Below are 19,366 nucleotides of genomic sequence, written 5' to 3'. Positions count from 1 at the left end.
TTTTTACAACAAAAATGAACCATCACTGAACTTACTTAAGCTGGACTATGATGCTATTTTCTTCTAGATCTGCTGTACAGCGGAAACAAACTTTGTTGCATTATTTTCCTGTTATCACTGTAAAGCTGCTTTGAAACAATCTGTATTGTAAAAAGCGCTATATAAATAAAGGTGACTTGACTTGACAATGTAAATAGTTTTAGAATCATTTTTATTTGATATTCTATTCTATTCATTTATTTTATTATTTATTTTATTGTTGAAAAAACAACAATATGGTATTTCAATGGTATATTTCAATACTTTTTGTTAATCCATTGTTGCTAGTGTATTTTGGTGATAACTATATTTACTATGGTTAATGTACACATATACACCGGTGGTCTTACCAGGCATGTGCAGGTAGAGCAGTGGTCGTTGGGTGGGGTGAATGTGGCACTGTTCTCATACACCTGTCCCAGGTGTTCACATGTCCCTGTGCACACAGGACAGCACTCACCTGGAGGACGCACAGGGCGCTTGCAGGACACTTCTGGACAAGACACGGGTGTGCATGATACACTTCCATTCTACACACATACACAAAACAGTATGTGTTAAGTAAAACTACAACACAGCGGCAGCAACAGAAAAATACATTACACCAAAAATGTATAATGATATATTATTTAAAATGAAGATAAACTTTGGTAACAACGTGGTGTTTATTCGTGTACCAGGCAAATACAGCCCTGGCAATGGTCGTTGGGATCAGTGAAGCGTTCTCCATTTTCACAATCCCGACTGTGGTATTGACAGCCTTCACACGTTTGGCACGCGCAGGAGTCCCGCTGAGGGTGATGGCAGGAGATCCTGGGACAGCTTTTAGGAGAACACTGAACCTCACCTCTCTGATCAACAAAAACATCCAGCCCCACCATTAATTCACATACACTCACAAAAAAACGTAATTGCTTTGATTCATTTTATACAGATAAATAACGATAGAAAGAATGACAGATAGAATGGCAGAACAATAGACAGAACGATAGATAAACACTGAGGTATCAATGTTCACACATGTTCTAATTTGTTACACTTTATTTGAATTATGAAAAAACAAAATTGTGCATTTATTCCAAGCTCTGTCAATATTGTGATAGATAGATAGATAGATAGATAGATAGATAGATAGATAGATAGATAGATAGATACTTACATAACATCTGCACTCCTCACATGATGCTGTGGGTGATTGGAACGACTCACCATCTGCATAAACTCTTCCCTCAAACTTACAGCCTGTACAATAAACAAACACACACACACACACACACACACACACACACACAAACACGCTTATGCCACAGCCACGAACCCTAATTTGCAACTTGCAAGTCAGTTGCAGGTGTTATGATAGGGAAGGGCATTCTCATTCCAAAGAGCATCTGACTGGACAAAAATCATTGTAGTGCAGGATGACCCTTACGAAAAAGAAGTGTACTTCAAGTTAATTTTATGAAGTATACCTAAGTAATGTTTAAGTATATTTTTAAGTATGCTTTAAGTAGGCCTAGTAGGTATACTAGTATCAATGTGTACTTGTAGTAAACTTGTAAGTGTACTATTTCAATACTGCTTGGGACTAAATTGGCCCACTTTTAGTAGTATACATGTAAGTGTACTATAAGTGTAAGAGTAGTAAACTACTTAGTTTACTATTTTAATACAAGTAGTAATTTTGTTTTGTTTATGAAAGTACACAGTACACACTGAAGTGTACTCTCAGTAAACTACTTTAATAGTTTTACTGCAAGTATACTTGGAAATTTTCTTTAAGTGAACATAATATTATACTTATAGTTTACTATTTATATATGATTTTTGCACTTGCAGTATACTACTATGTTCAAATGTAGATATTATTTTTTTATACTTGAAAAATACCTTTAACTGTACTTTAATTTTAAAAACATCTTTTTTAATCAACACTTGAATGTCTGTAAGTTTCATAAAGAAAGGCAACATTTTAAACAAAAAAGTTGAGAAAATAACATTTTTGTCAAAGACTACGCCTTGATCAGATTCAGAACGATGATCAAAACACATATGGAGTAGATCGAGTCCAACACCCCCAAAGCTTCAGACGTTTTCTCTTCATTGGTTATGCTTCATTTCATTTGCTAATATTAAGCAGTTTTGATTTACACGCTGTTTAATGATCACATTATTTTACATTTGAGTGAGCAATCTTCTATCACTTGTTTCAGCTTCTTCTTCTCCTGTCTTTTGATAAGGAGATTCTGTACTAGAAGACGTGTCATATAGCGCCCCCTACCGTATAACAGTGAAAACATGGATAACTGGAAAATTCAGTCAATGGTGGGGAAAAGTACCCTGGTAATTAAAAAATTTGAATTTGCTCAGCGAGTTATTAATCTCATAAATTAATCTTTTAGATTTAGGTCTGGATTTCCAGGCTAGGGGAAAAGTAGAATTAGAGTAAATTCCTATAGAGTAAATTCTGCGTATCTGTTTTTTTGTGTGTCAGTGGACTAGCCTACACAAAAAATTAGATACGCAGAATTAGAAACATTTATCAATATTCTAATCAATATTTTCAAACAATGTAAGTTCCATAAGACTATATGAAAAACTATGTAAAAAAACAATTAATAGGCTACTCAATCAAAAGAGTTAACACAACTACAAGCCAAGTATACTTTGAATACTTAATTATACTTTTAAGTATATCTCGATCAAAAGATTGAGTTCAAGTACAGGCAAAATATACTAGGACTTTTCTCTCAGTATAAGTCAAGTACACTTGTATGTGATTTTAAGTATATTTCTGAGAAGTAAATAAAGTGTATTTTTGAGAAGTATATAAAATGTAGACTGAAAGTATACTTTCTTATTTTTTGTTTAAAAGAAGTATACTAATGGCGCTTTTCCACTACACAGTACCAGCTCGCCTCGGCTCGGCTCGGCTCGACTCGACTCGACTCGGCTCTGTTTGGTTTTCCACTGTGTAAAAGTTGTACCTGTACCTGCTTCCAGGTACTTTTTTTCGTACCACCTCCGGCGCGGTTCTATTATGGCGCTTTTCCACTGCATGGTACGGTACGGCTCGGTTCGGTACGGCACGCTTTGGCGCTTTTCCACTGCATGGTACGGTACGGCTCGGTTCGGTACGGCACGCTTATGGCGCATTTCCACTGCATGGTACGGTACGGTACGGCTCGCTTCGGCTCGCTTTAAATGGTACCACCTCTGTTGAGGTTCCAAGCGTACCGTACCGGTACTAAAATGTGACGTGAAAACACTGAAGATCACTGATTGGTCAGACAGAATCGTCACTACCAGTGTCATTGTATTTGCGACACGAGACCATGCACGAGACAAACCCGCTAGATTTAAATAGCCAGTAGACAACAGCCAACGCTGTAGTGTCTTGCAGTTAAAAAGTTTCTTGTAAACTGTTTCTTGCAGTCAGGGGCGGCGCCGGATAATTTTTAACGCATGTGCTGAGGGCACACACACACACATATGTGTGTGTGTGTGTATATATATATATATATATATATATATATATATATATTATTATTATTATTATTAATAAATGAGCAAAACTTGGCCACAAAATATTTAATATTCAATTATTTTAATGATCACAATTAAAGTTTTAATTTTATTAAATTGAACAAGCGCAAAATTCAGCATTCAATCAAATATTCAAAAAGACTTAATGATAATGTTATTTCTCTCTATAGGCGCGTTTACTACGAATATGGCGATCGTTCATCTTTGCCAGACACTGACAGAAAACACTATTTTATAAATAAAAATCAGTGCACGCGTCCCCGGATTTACAAACGCACATTTACATTTACATTTACATTTATGCATTTGGCAGACGCTTTTATCCAAAGCGACTTACATTGCGTTATCCTATACATTTTTATACATAGGCATGTGTTGTTGGCACATCTTGCTTGTTGCACGCACATTATGTCGAAATAACGAGATATTGTGTTGAAATAACATTATTATTATTAAGTCTTTTTGAATATTTGATTGAATGCTGAATTTTGCGCTTGTTCAATTTAATAAAATTATAGGCCTATATATAGCCTATATATACATACTATTAATAAATGAGCAAAACTTGGCCACAAATTATTTAATATTCAATTATTTTAATGATCACAATTAAAGTTTTAATTTTATTAAAACGCGTGCACTGATTTTTATTTATAAAATAGTGTTTTCTGTCAGTGTCTGTGCATGGCAAAGATGAAGTTGACGATCGCCATATTCGTAGTAAACGCGCCTATAGAGAGAAATGCACATAATGGATTACATAAGAGAGTAGCCTATTTCTTTTTGTTTTGAATTATTTCGTTTAAAGACATTTCAAGCTTTGTGTATTTGAGGATGAGATGCGCTCCAGTTAACGTACAATGCAAGTGACCGCTCGAGCGCCTCAATGATTAAATTGTCTATTTTGCATCTTATTCAATCCAGGCAATTGTTTGATGAAAAAATTATTAAAATTAAGATACAATTTATACAAAACGAAATTCACTTTAAAGAAAACAAAGTGAACAAAACTTAATGAAGTGGTCAAAATTATGTCTGACTCGCTCCATGTCTCTCTACTCGTCTCGTGCTGTTCACTTTTCATAATCAACATAGGCAGATGGAAAAAAATAACATAACATTAACATTAAATGCGCTTTTTTAATGGCAGTAATTTAAAACAGTACATTAGGCCTAGACTCTCTATTTGTAAAGATTGCTGCACATTCATTTAATTCTGAATTTTGCACACACAAGTTGAAAGGCATTTGTTCAAATCAAGTTCACGGATAATTGTGCGTGCATTTATTAATCATTATGATACTAAAATCATAACAAAGTAGGCTATGCTATGTACAAAAAATCAGATGAGCCCAGAATATGAACGCAACGTTTAATTACACGTTAAGAATTTTCCTTCCATATAGTAAACCATTATAAGAACGTTTAATTTAATTTAAAAACATCCACATGCCGAGAATCAAGAGCACCATCCACTGTGTTGTGCGTTTGAAATGTGGCGCGTTTACGATGATGTCATGGCAGTAGGCGGCAACTATAACGATCAGTCCCACCCATTTTGAAGCGGTACTAACTGCAATGGAAAAGCAACCGAGCTAAAGCGAGCCGAACCGTTCCGCGCCGAGTCGAACCGTACCGAGACGAACCGTGCCGTACCATGCAGTGGAAAAGCGCCATAAGCGGGCTGAGGCGAGCTGAGGCGATACTAAAATGTGACGTGAAATCATGGCAGACTGCTGATTGGTCAGAGAGAATCGTCACTATTCACTGCGTCATCATTGCACGCGCCAGACGCAGTATCCTGAATAAAAAACAGCAAAAACAAAAACAAAAACATCCAAAAACAGCATACACTCAATTTCCTCCATTGTCCTGTGTGTGTAGGTAGCGGGTGTGTCTCGCGCGTCTCGCGTAAAAGATTAAGTCACGGCAGTTTCCTGCGGTGTCGCTATGACGACCAGGTACTATTGTGGAGGTACTATCTGCAATGGAAAACGGAGCGAAAAGCGAGCCGAGCCGAGCTGAGTCGAGGCGAGGCGAGTCGAGTCGAGCTGGTACTGGTAATGGAAAAGCGCCATAATAGAACACTTGAATAAACTTATTTTTCGTAAGGGGAGTCATCAATATTAGTAAAATTTAAATTCTGCTGAAAGTGCACTTTGTATTTAGACACAGTGTGATACGGTACCTTCACACACAGAACAACACTGGTCCGCCCTCTTGGTGGGGTACCTACATCCTGGATTGTGACATAGCCTCCTATTGCAGATCACGTAACCATTCATGCACATGCAACTATTGCAGTGATCAGAAGGGTCTGCAAACTCCTGACCGTTCCGGTACTCCACGTCAGCATACATGCAGCCTGAAGAAGAAGAAAAAATACAACTCATAATAATAATAATGATAATAATAATATCAAATCAATTATATATTATATATATATATATATATATATTTATTTATAAGACACTTAAACAGACAATAATAATACTAAATTCTTGTACATCACGCAAATCTTCACATGAATGTGTATAAGTGTACTCAAACACGTACCATCACATTGTGGGCAGCACCTGCCCTGTATAGGGAAAGGACAGTCACTACGGGGACAGTGATTACGGTCACAGGTCACAGTCCCATCACGACAAACACACGTCCTGCATGGGTCTGACGGATCCTCAAATGTAGCACCGTTAGTGTGTTCCCTGCTATTATACAGACAACCTGCAAAACCAAAGACAGACACAGACATATATGTGATTGATATATTTGATGGTTTGATCAATCAAAAACTATTCATTTCTTAAAAATATTTTTTTACTGACACCAAACTTTTGTACGGTACTGTACATATACACATATGTAAATATAATTACTGCTCTCTACATATCAGTTGATGAAATACCATCACATGTGCGACAGCACTCTTGAATTATGGGGTGAGAGCAGGAGGCAGAGGGGCAGGGCCTGTGCCGGCATGTCATTGTCCCATCGGTGCAAATGCATGTTTGACAGCTGTCAAGGGCATGGTGGAACTGCTGCCTGTGCCTGTAATGCTGTCCTTCAACATTGCAGTCAGCAGGGTGTGCTAGACGTACTGGAATGGGATAAACATGTTAGAATTAGGGTAATTTTGAGTTGCTGAATAGTAACTAGCATGTGAACAGCTTATAGTACAATCTTCAAATTGTCATCTTGTAATTAAGGTGATTCAGGCATGACGTGATTGTGGTATAAGAGCAGCAGTGTGACCTGGACACTGGCGGCAGCACTCTCCTGGTGGAACAAACGAATCAGCACATTGCAGCGCTGGACATCGCTTCATCAGACACCGGACGTCACCATTCTACAGACAAACACACACAGATACACAACACGTTTGTGTGGATGTGTGGACACCACCGTTCAAAAGTTATATAATACTTTTATTCAGCAAGGATGTATTATATTGATCAAAAATCACTGTAAAAACAATAATAATTTTACAAAAGATTTTGAACATTCTATTCATCAAAGATCCTGAACATTTTCCACAAAAATCTTAAGCAGCACAACTCATTTCAACAGTGATAATAAGAAATATTCATTGAGCAGCAAATCAGCATATTAGAATGATTTCTGAAGGATCATGTGACACTGAAGACTGGAGTAATGATGCTGAAAACTCAGCTTAACATCACAGGAATAAATTACATTATTGAAAATGTATGAACATAAAATACAGTTCTTTTAAAATGTAATAATATTTCATAAAATACATGTATAATCTATAAATAAATTAATAATGTAATAATATTTCATAAAATAAAAATGCAGCCATGATGATTTCTTTCTCACAATCCCAAACGTATGAGAAAGAGACACTTACGATGCAATGGCACGTCCTGCATTTGTCTTCTTGATGTGGAAATTCCATTCCATTTGGATACTCTTTACCTGCATATCTACATCCTGAAGGAAAGGGAGAGGAGCTTTATAAGTGACTGGTTTGCATACATGCTTACAGGAAAGAGTTTTATTTCTCCTAAACAGAAATGTCATTGAATGGAGAGAAATTCGAGACTATTCAAATGCACACATAGAAAATTCCATTGTTTAATTGTCTTAATGTCTCAAGCATTTCTCATCAAATTCTTTCAAGACCAAATGATCAAAGCTTGCCACATTCTGTTAGCTGTATACTCTAATTTGTGTCTATTTATATTTAGGGTTAGAAATTAAGAGGGTTTCCACAATGACAAAAATGCCCTCAAAAATAAAAATATAGGGGGCAAATGTGCCCCTAATGAATTAATATTCAATTCTAGGCTTAATTATACATATAATAACATACATATTAGTTTATGTTGATTTAATTTTATTCGCAAGACATAAGTTATCTAAATGTGCATTCATTAAGGTAAAAAATGGGGGGAAAATTTTTTAATTTGTGAAACCAAATTTGTTCTAATGCAATTTTGATGTTTAAGGCTCTCACCATTGCAGTTGTTTTGGCAGCACGTCCCCGGCCGAGGATAGTTGCAGTCCGGCCTTGGACACTCGTGATTCCCACACTCCACACGTCCATCAGTGCAAACACAATCCTCACATGGATTCCGAGGATTTGGAAATGTATCTCCATTAGTAATGATGCGGTTATCATATTCACAGACTCCTAAGGGAAGAAAATGGCAAGATGAGACAATAACTGTTAGTGTGCACACTAAGATCAAGTTATCTGAGAATATTTAGTGAAGGTGTACCTGGACACTGGGGGCAGCACTCTCCAGGAGGAGTGTACGGATTAGAACATGTCACTTGACGACATGATGCTGCACCACACAAAGTCTTACCATTCTACACATATTTATCAAAACCTTCTCAATAACTTATTCTGATCGTTATCTGTCCTGCCGGATGGATAGTTATAGATGTTAGCAACCATTACACTCCTCTTAGCATTGTAGGAACACTCACAATGTGAGGTGTTGTAAAAAGACTGTAAACTTGTGCAAATAAGACAGCTTATGTAAATCTAAAGCAGCATGGCTATTATACAAACATTAGTAGGGGCCGGTTGCATAAATCGCTAAGACTAGTCTTACAAGTTAAACACCACATTTTTTTCTTTGAGACTGTTCATAGCTTTTTTTAATCGGTTACATAAAAACGTAGATTAGCCTAATTTGATACCGAAAAGACTGACTGCCCCTGACTAACTGCTAATGGCACTGTCTAAAGCACCGTGGAAGCTATGTTTATGCAACCAGCCCCAGGAAATCCCAGAAAGCTTTGCAATGAGTTTATTGCAGTGAAAACTTTTAGATATATACTGTTTTATTCAGTATTAAGAATTGTCCAGAGAAAATTAGTTCAATCTAATTAAAATGAAGATGTTTTCAGATATATTTCAAAATGTATTTCAAATGATACACTTTTAATTATACAAAATTATAGCTAATAACAAAATATATATATATACATATAAACACATATATACATATAATTTTTAATTACTTATATTTCCTCATATGTACATTTCTAATCTTAATAGGTTGAATTAATGCTAAATATATTTTAAAATATATGCAGATACATTTTCAGATTTATTTTTAAAATATATTTCAAATTCTACTAAATTGGTTCAAAAAAATTGCTTTTTTTTATACTTTTAAAATATATTTTATATATACATATTTATATATCATATTTACATTTCCAATCTTTACAAAAATATTTATTTTTAAATGATAGGTAGGACAATAAAAAAATATATTTAGAAATTGTCAGGGTTGGGGTAGGTGGAAGTAGCAAGGACTCAAGTGCAGAGAAATAAGGCTTTAATTGAGTACAAAAAATAAAACAGGAACAAACAAAAACTACCCCGAAGGGGAAAATAATACAGACTTGACTTGGACTGGACTTGGCAAAAGGATCTAGGCAGGACACAAGAGGTACATTCGACGACGAAACAGCACATGACTGCAAACACAGGGAGAATAAATAGGGAGAACAAACAAAGGAGGTAACGAGGGAGGACAGGTGGGGCAAATAAATCAATAATCAGGCAACAAGATGGGAGGGGCTAGAGTAGACAATCAACAGGAGAGCACATGGCACAAGAAAACTTGACAAGCCATGTGCTCACACCAAACATGACAAAAACATAAGCACATAGCCAGTAAAACAATCACCAGCCATGTGCTCACACTTACCGAGACATGAACACGCAGTCAGTGAGAACACTCACAAGCCACGTGTTCACACAAAACATGACAACATGAAAGCACACAGCTAGTGTAAACATAAGCTGCGTGCTACACAGCAAAAGACAAAACAAGACAAGAAATCACATGAAACAAGGCGCACAGACAAGACAAAACAGGAGTGTCAGGGCTCTGTCACAAAACCAAGAAATAAACTAGACAGAAGTGACAGAACCCTGACAGAAATATACTGTATAATATAAAACTGATTATAATATTTTTTTCTTTTTTTAGTTGTAGTATATTTTAATATTTGAAGATAAATTAAAAAAAAAAATATTTCCTTAAGCCTTCCTTAAGTTTACAAAATATATTCAGCATTTATTTGAACTATATTTTGGACAGATTTGTATTCAAATCATTTACTTTCTATCTTTTACTTTGTATGCTGCCTTAAAATGTAGCGGCCTATGTAGACAACTATGTAAATTCTAGTCTTTTCTTCTCTCTCTTACTTGTAGGTATGGTGGGTTCTGCGTTGGGCTCGGGGGCCGGCGCACAGTTTTGATCCACGGTGCATGTAGCCTGCCCCCCCACACAAGAACAACTTTGGCCACCGTCAGTCCACGTGGCTCCTTCCTCATACTGAACGCCATTCCACATACATCCTACAAACACAGAATGAACACACGTAAACTTTCAAAAGTTCGAAGTTGGTAAGATTTTTTAATGTTTTTAAAGGAGGTATTTATGCTCTCCGTGGCTGCATATATTTGATAAAAAATACAGTAAAAAAAGTAACATTGTGAAATATTATTACAATTTGAATTAACTTTTCTATTTGAATACATTTTAAAATGTAATTTATTCCTGTGATGCAAAGCTGAATTTTCAGCATCATTACTCCAGTCTTCAGTGTCACATGACTGACTGCCCCTGACTAACTGCTAGTGGGTCATACTAGAACTTTAGACACTGTCTTAACATAATAGCTATGTTTATGCAACCAGCCCCAGGAAATCCCAGAAAGCATGGCAATGAGTTTATTGCACTGAAAACTTTCAAGCAAAATGCTACTTTAGATATACTTGTTTTATTCAGTATTAAGAATTGTCCAGAGAAAATTAGTTCAATCTAATTAAAATGCAGATGTTTTCAGATATATTTCAAAATGCATTTCAAATGATACACATTTTAATTATGCAAAAATATAGCTAATAACAAAACAAACAAAAAATTATAATAATATATATATATATATATATATATATATAAATTTTTATATATATATTTTTTAAAAATACTTATAATTCCTCATATATACATTTCCATTCTTTAAAAATGTTGATGAATGAAAAATATAAATTTTTTCATTATAGTTAGGACAATAAAATATATTTAGAAATATATACTGTATATTAGATTATAATATTTTTTCTTTTTTTAGTTGTAGTATATTTTAATATTTGAAGATAAATTTAAAAACAATATATTTCCTTAAGCCACCCTGTTTACAAAATATATTCAGCATTTATTTGAACTATATTTTGGACAGATTTGTATTCAAATCATTTACTTTCTATCTTTTACTTTGTATGCTGCCTTAAAATGTAGCGGCCTATGTAGACAACTATGTAGGCCTTTAAATTCTAGTCTTTTCTTCTCTCTCTTACTTGTAGGTATGGTGGGTTCTGCGTTGGGCTCGGGGGCCGGCGCACAGTTTTGATCCACGGTGCATGTAGCCTGCCCCCCCACACAAGAACAACTTTGGCCACCGTCAGTCCACGTGGCTCCTTCCTCATACTGAACGCCATTCCACATACATCCTACAAACACAGAATGAACACACGTAAACTTTCAAAAGTTCGAAGTTGGTAAGATTTTTTAATGTTTTTAAAGGAGGTATTTATGCTCTCCGTGGCTGCATATATTTGATAAAAAATACAGTAAAAAAAGTAACATTGTGAAATATTATTACAATTTGAATTAACTTTTCTATTTGAATACATTTTAAAATGTAATTTATTCCTGTGATGCAAAGCTGAATTTTCAGCATCATTACTCCAGTCTTCAGTGTCACATGACTGACTGCCCCTGACTAACTGCTAGTGGGTCATACTAGAACTTTAGACACTGTCTTAACATAACAGCTATGTTTATGCAACCAGCCCCAGGAAATCCCAGAAAGCATGGCAATGAGTTTATTGCAGTGAAAACTTTCAAGCAAAATGCTACTTTAGATATACTTGTTTTATTCAGTATTAAGAATTGTCCAGAGAAAATTAGTTCAATCTAATTAAAATGCAGATGTTTTCAGATATATTTCAAAATGCATTTCAAATTATGCACATTTTAATTAAAAAAAAAAATATATATATATATATATATAAATACAGTGGTGGTCAAAATTGATGGCACCCCTGATAAATATGATAAAAAATGGCTGTAAAAAATAAATCTGCATTGTTTATCCATTTGATCTTTCATTCAAAAAATCTAATTATGGCCAGCGTGTTTTGGAGAAAAACATTTATTTTATAATGTGATTTACCCCCCACTTTCAATTCTTTTACTTCAATGAAAGGTTAGATTTTTGTGAATTTTTTTAATGAAAGATCAAAAGGATAAACAATGCAGATTTATTTTTTACAGCCATTTTTTATCATATTTATCAGGGGTGCCATCAATTTTGACCACCACTGTATATATATATATATAATATTTTTTTTAAATATATTTTTTTAAATACTGATAATTCCTCATATATACATTTCCAATCTTTACAATTTTTGATGAATGAAAAATATTTATTTTTTAATTATAGTTAGGACAATAAAATATATTTAGAAATATATACTGTATATTAGATTATAATATTTTTTCTTTTTTTAGTTGTAGTATATTTTAATATTTGAAGATAAATTTAAAAAAAAAAAAAATTCCTTAAGCCACCCTGTTTACAAAATATATTCAGCATTTATTTGAACTATATTTTGGACAGATTTGTATTCAAATCATTTACTTTCTATCTTTTACTTTGTATGCTGCCTTAAAATGTAGCGGCCTATGTAGACAACTATGTAGGCCTTTAAATTCTAGTCTTTTCTTCTCTCTCTTACTTGTAGGTATGGTGGGTTCTGCGTTGGGCTCGGGGGCCGGCGCACAGTTTTGATCCACGGTGCATGTAGCCTGCCCCCCCACACAAGAACATCTTTGGTCAGCGTCAGTCCACGTGGCTCCTTCCTCATACTGAACGCCATTCCACATACATCCTACAAACACAGAATGAACACACGTAAACTTTCAAAAGTTCGAAGTTGGTAAGATTTTTTTTATGTTTTTAAAGGAAGTATCTTATGCTCTCCGTGGCTGCATATATTTGATAAAAAATACAGTAAAAAAAGTAACATTGTGAAATATTATTACAATTTGAATTAACTTTTCTATTTGAATACATTTTAAAATGTAATTTATTCCTGTGATGCAAAGCTGAATTTTCAGCATCATTACTCCAGTCTTCAGTGTCACATGACTGACTGCCCCTGACTAACTGCTAGTGGGTCATACTAGAACTTTAGACACTGTCTTAACATAACAGCTATGTTTATGCAACCAGCCCCAGGAAATCCCAGAAAGCATGGCAATGAGTTTATTGCAGTGAAAACTTTCAAGCAAAATGCTACTTTAGATATACTTGTTTTATTCAGTATTAAGAATTGTCCAGAGAAAATGAGTTCAATCTAATTAAAATGCAGATGTTTTCAGATATATTTCAAAATGCATTTCAAATTATGCACATTTTAATTAAAATATATATATATATATATATATATATATATATATATATATATATAAATACAGTGGTGGTCAAAATTGATGGCACCCCTGATAAATATGATAAAAAATGGCTGTAAAAAATAAATCTGCATTGTTTATCCATTTGATCTTTCATTCAAAAAATCTAATTATGGCCAGCGTGTTTTGGAGAAAAACATTTATTTTATAATGTGATTTACCCCCCACTTTCAATTCTTTTACTTCAATGAAAGGTTAGATTTTTGTGAATTTTTTTAATGAAAGATCAAAAGGATAAACAATGCAGATTTATTTTTTACAGCCATTTTTTATCATATTTATCAGGGGTGCCATCAATTTTGACCACCACTGTATATATATATATAATATTTTTTTTAAATATATTTTTTAAAAATACTTATAATTCCTCATATATACATTTCCAATCTTTACAATTTTTGATGAATGAAAAATATTTATTTTTTAATTATAGTTAGGACAATAAAATATATTTAGAAATATATACTGTATATTAGATTATAATATTTTTTCTTTTTTTAGTTGTAGTATATTTTAATATTTGAAAAAAAAAAAAAAAAAAAAAAATTCCTTAAGCCTTCCTGTTTACAAAATATATTCAGCATTTATTTGAACTATATTTTGGACAGATTTGTATTCAAATCATTTACTTTCTATCTTTTACTTCGTATGCTGCCTTAAAATGTAGCGGCCTATGTAGACAACTATGTAGGCCTTTAAATTCTAGTCTTTTCTTCTCTCTCTTACTTGTAGGTATGGTGGGTTCTGCGTTGGGCCCGGGGGCCGGCGCACAGTTTTGATCCACGGTGCATGTAGCCTGCCCCCCCACACAAGAACAACTTTGGCCACCGTCAGTCCACGTGGCTCCTTCCTCATACTGAACGCCATTCCACATACATCCTACAAACACAGAATGAACACACGTAAACTTTCAAAAGTTCGAAGTTGGTAAGATTTTTTTATGTTTTTAAAGGAAGTATCTTATGCTCTCCGTGGCTGCATATATTTGATAAAAAATACAGTAAAAAAAGTAACATTGTGAAATATTATTACAATTTGAATTAACTTTTCTATTTGAATACATTTTAAAATGTAATTTATTCCTGTGATGCAAAGCTGAATTTTCAGCATCATTACTCCAGTCTTCAGTGTCACATGACTGACTGCCCCTGACTAACTGCTAGTGGGTCATACTAGAACTTTAGACACTGTCTTAACATAATAGCTATGTTTATGCAACCAGCCCCAGGAAATCCCAGAAAGCATGGCAATGAGTTTATTGCAGTGAAACCTTTCAAGCAAAATGCTACTTTAGATATACTTGTTTTATTCAGTATTAAGAATTGTCCAGAGAAAATGAGTTCAATCTAATTAAAATGCAGATGTTTTCAGATATATTTCAAAATGCATTTCAAATGATACACATTTTAATTATGCAAAAATATAGCTAATAACAAAACAAACAAAAAATTATAATAATAATATATATATATATATAAAAAAAATTTATATATATATTTTTTAAAAATACTTATAATTCCTCATATATACATTTCCATTCTTTAAAATTTTTGATGAATGAAAAATATTTATTTTTTAATTATAGTTAGGACAATAAAATATATTTAGAAATATATACTGTATATTAGATTATAATATTTTTTCTTTTTTTTAGTTGTAGTATATTTTAATATTTGAAGATAAATTTAAAAACAATATATTTCCTTAAGCCTTCCTGTTTACAAAATATATTCAGCATTTATTTGAACTATATTTTGGACAGATTTGTATTCAAATCATTTACTTTCTATCTTTTACTTTGTATGCTGCCTTAAAATGTAGTGGCCTATGTAGACAACTATGTAGGCCTTTAAATTCTAGTCTTTTTTCTCTCTCTTACTTGTAGGTATGGTGGGTTCTGCGTTGGGCCCGGGAGCCGGCGCACAGTTTTGATGCAGCATGATGCATGTAGCCTGCCCCCCCACACAAGAACAACTTTGGCCACCGTCAGTCCACGTGGCTCCTTCCTCATACTGAACGCCATTCCACATACATCCTACAAACACAGAATGAACACACGTAAACTTTCAAAAGTTCGAAGTTGGTACGATTTTTTTATGTTTTTAAAGGAAGTATCTTATGCTCTCCGTGGCTGCATATATTTGATAAAAAATACAGGAAAAAAAAGTAACATTGTGAAATATTATTACAATTTTAAATAACTTTTCTATTTGAATATATTTTAAAATGTAATTTATTCCTGTGATGCAAAGCTGAATTTTCAGCATCATTACTCCAGTCTTCAGTGTCACATGATCCTTCTGAAATAATTCTAATATGCTGATTTGCAGAAAATGTATATCTTTCCGACCCCAAACCTTTGAATGGTAGTGTATGTGAGAATGTGCTTTATGCAAGCAGTGAGTCAGTAGCAGCAGTACGTGTCAGTGTCCGTGTCTTACCTCTGCACACTGGGCAGCAGATGTTAGGAGAAGCGGTAGTGGTAAGTGCACAATTCAAAGATAAGCATCTTTCCTGGTGACATCTCACGTTACCAGCCTTTAACAAAACACACACACACAAGAATCAATGGCTTCAGTGCCTTCAAACCTAGCATGATATTTGATGTGTTTTGATATTTGATGTGTGTGCTGTTTGAATATGCACATATGCAAATGATATTCAAAGCAGATAACAACCTAAATTTTGCCCTTTTCCTCACATAAAACCATCATATGGCTTCAGATGATTTTGGAATATAGTGCATGAGTCACATGGGCTACTTCTATGGTACTTTGTGTGTGTGTGTGTGTGTGTTTACTTTTTTAACATAAGTTTAAGTTTTTTGTTTAAGTCTTAGCTGTTGTCTTTTGACATAAATATTCTTTAAATGTACTCAATATTGTGTCATCACATTCATCAATTTTAGCCAAATATCGCAGTAAATTTTTAGTCAACATTTTATTTGACACAAAAAGATTAAACCAAATACTTAAAACATTTTATATAATAATTTTAGCATGTATAAACATTTAACAAAAACACCATTTTATAAACAGTAGGCTATGTCTTTAATTACTTTGAAAAAATCAAAAAAATTCATCAGTAATTTCATTGAAGAGATTAACATTGGTGTAAGCTGGATTCAGAATAGCTCTTTTCACTCTAAGTAAGTGTGTGTGTGTGTGTGTTTGTTTCACCTTGCATGTACACTGAAGGCATGGACCACCACCAGGAGGCCTAAACACTTCTCCATTTTCGTAAATCCTTCCTTCATAATTACACACTGAAACACAGTAAAAACAATTTTTTTACTTATGTGTTTGGAAGCCAGGACCACTTTGATATTATGTTGCATGTTAGAGAAGGAGAGGAGGAAAGAGATGCTTGTGTTTGTCTTCTTTACTGTGACAAGTAGGGCAGCACTGGCCGTGTGAATTTGTTGGGTGCGTGCAACTGGGAGGCGGACATGAAGATCTTGTAGATTCACATGACACTTGCCCACCCTGTATCACAAGATAGACACATTCACATACAAATACATTCAAATGTTCATACATTTAGTAAACACTTTTATCTAAAGTGAAAACACTCACCGAGCATTGACAATGCAAGCACGGATCCTCTCTGGATACGAATCTTTGACTGTCTGTGTATACAATATCCTCATATCTGCACTCCTCACATCTGAACACCAATTGATTAATAAGATGTGTTTCCTTTAAGATGCCTGTCTCGTTTACTACTTTAGCCAAAATTGTTAAGAAAAAATGTTATTAATACCGTTCACAACATTCTCCTGGTCTCTTCACTGGATTATAACAGGGAGTCGATGGGCAGGGGTACCGAACGCAATTAATATTCCCATTCTGAAAGAAAAATATCTTCTGCTAGAATGCTTCTTTTTTTTTCCCAAAACCAATCCAAACCAATTTACAACATTTGGGCGCTTTTATTCAAAGTCATTTACACTGCATTCAAGGTATACATTTTAAAATAAAATAAAATGAAATATCTCTTATTCAACTCAGTTCTTATGCAACTTACCACACATGTACATCTGCCCTCACACTGGGATCCTGGCGGCAAATCCATCCCATTCGGGATGTCCCTTCCATCCACATTACAACCTGTGAGAAAAATATGTATGTATAGAAATATATGTAAATATATCAAACTCATGTGAAGTATAAGTAGCCATTTAACAGACACTTCTATCTGAAGAAATACAGCCATAGCCTGTCAATAAATGTTTGTAGTTAATAGATCTATCATGGCATTGTTCAATTCTAACAAACATCTTTTTCTTGGAAAAATGTCAACAAATGAATCAGTCACAATAAGACAAGCAATATATATCAATTTGATTGCATGCTCTCAAATGTTCTGATTTAGAGTGATTTAAAAGTATAGTAACAAGTCATTTTTAAAAGTTTGGACACACCGTCACAGACAGGACAGCAGGATCCGGGGGGAGCAGAGGCTGGGTTTGTACAGGGGACATGACAGGTTTCACTGTCACACTGAGCCTGACCCTCCTACAGAGAGAGAGAGAGAGAGAGAGAGAGAGAGAGAGAGAGAGAGAGAGAGAGATATTACATTTAAAGACTAAAACACTGATAGCCCATGAGATATGCAATACATTAAGAAAACAAGCTATCTAATCAATAACAGGTGATGACCCACCATGCATGTACAGGTCGTGCAGGGGTCATCAGGATGGATCCACTGAGAACCGTGCAGGTGCCACACATTGTTCTGGACACAACCTTTATATCAAACAAAATACTTTTTTGATGAGTATGAGCATGTCTGAGCAAGTTGCATGTCATTAAAATGCACAAAAATGTACAAAAAGCTCAAATCACACTTACTTCGACACCTGGGACAGCACAGCCCACCTACAGTCTCCACCAAAGGACAAGGAAGTGTAGGACACGACTGAGTGTAACATTCTATATTCCCTGCCTACAAGAAAACACACACACACACACACACACACACACACACACACACACACACACACACACACACACACACACACACACACACACACACACACACACACACACACAACCTCCTTAATTAATGCTGATTTCAAAAATACAGCACCAAAAGCACCATTGTAGAGGACATAGTAGTGAATTTTAGAATATATACTCTATGCAAGATGTGTTTAGAAGTGAAATACGTGATCTTTTTGGCCAACATTAAGGGTAATGCATAACAAGTAACGTGTGTTATGTACAGTGCTGTTATTGGTAACTAAAACAAAATATATGAAATATTATTAACTGAAAAGATTGAAATATAAATATTTCACGAAAAACTTAAAGTAAAAAAAACTAGTAAAAATAATAAACACTTGTAATGTAATAACATTTCCTTAAATATAACAAAATTATATTTGCGAAAGTAATGAGTAAAGTAACATTACTTTTTGGGATTTACAACAAAAAAACTTGTTTCAATTTGTTTGATTTTTACATTAATTTTGCGAAAAATGCTAAACTTATTTTTTGCAAACTTACTACAGGCCTACATTTTACAGAAAACATTTAAGTAACACTAATTAAATGGTGGGATGCAACTATCAAACCATATTACTTTTCATAATAAGTAAGAATATATAATGTAAATCAATAAGCACATTACATTTAAAGTAGTCTGTGAGGGAGAAAAAGTGTAAAAGAGAGCAGGAAAATGTACCAGACAGTCCAAAAGTTATGTCTACTAAATTCTAAATAAATAGTTCACTAATA

General features: G+C 34.2%; 1 protein-coding gene across 1 annotated transcript in view; it reads right to left on the bottom strand.

Annotated features, from left to right (window-relative positions):
- Window positions 1-19,366, bottom strand: part of kcp (kielin cysteine rich BMP regulator) — a 61,448-nt gene that overhangs the window by 16,038 nt on the left and 26,044 nt on the right. The window contains exons 12-34 of the mRNA XM_084409171.1: window positions 18,479-18,572; window positions 18,291-18,373; window positions 18,049-18,142; window positions 17,652-17,734; window positions 17,388-17,473; window positions 17,201-17,291; window positions 17,011-17,110; window positions 16,805-16,890; window positions 16,067-16,163; window positions 15,505-15,660; window positions 14,352-14,504; window positions 12,890-13,042; window positions 11,444-11,596; window positions 10,286-10,438; window positions 8,063-8,239; window positions 7,454-7,536; window positions 6,838-6,931; window positions 6,491-6,682; window positions 6,139-6,309; window positions 5,771-5,947; window positions 1,199-1,281; window positions 717-890; window positions 390-569 (exon numbers count right to left, since the gene is read on the bottom strand). Coding sequence (XP_084265297.1) covers window positions 390-569; window positions 717-890; window positions 1,199-1,281; window positions 5,771-5,947; window positions 6,139-6,309; window positions 6,491-6,682; window positions 6,838-6,931; window positions 7,454-7,536; window positions 8,063-8,239; window positions 10,286-10,438; window positions 11,444-11,596; window positions 12,890-13,042; window positions 14,352-14,504; window positions 15,505-15,660; window positions 16,067-16,163; window positions 16,805-16,890; window positions 17,011-17,110; window positions 17,201-17,291; window positions 17,388-17,473; window positions 17,652-17,734; window positions 18,049-18,142; window positions 18,291-18,373; window positions 18,479-18,572 — 2,913 coding nt within the window. The remainder of the gene's footprint in view (window positions 1-389; window positions 570-716; window positions 891-1,198; window positions 1,282-5,770; window positions 5,948-6,138; window positions 6,310-6,490; window positions 6,683-6,837; window positions 6,932-7,453; window positions 7,537-8,062; window positions 8,240-10,285; window positions 10,439-11,443; window positions 11,597-12,889; window positions 13,043-14,351; window positions 14,505-15,504; window positions 15,661-16,066; window positions 16,164-16,804; window positions 16,891-17,010; window positions 17,111-17,200; window positions 17,292-17,387; window positions 17,474-17,651; window positions 17,735-18,048; window positions 18,143-18,290; window positions 18,374-18,478; window positions 18,573-19,366) is intronic.

The sequence above is a fragment of the Rutilus rutilus genome, assembly GCF_951802725.1.
Source record: "Rutilus rutilus genome assembly, chromosome: 5".
In the NCBI taxonomy this organism is placed as follows: domain Eukaryota; kingdom Metazoa; phylum Chordata; class Actinopteri; order Cypriniformes; family Leuciscidae; genus Rutilus; species Rutilus rutilus.
The sequence above is the reverse complement of the archived record's forward strand: the minus strand, read 5'-3'. Positions and strand labels throughout refer to the sequence as shown.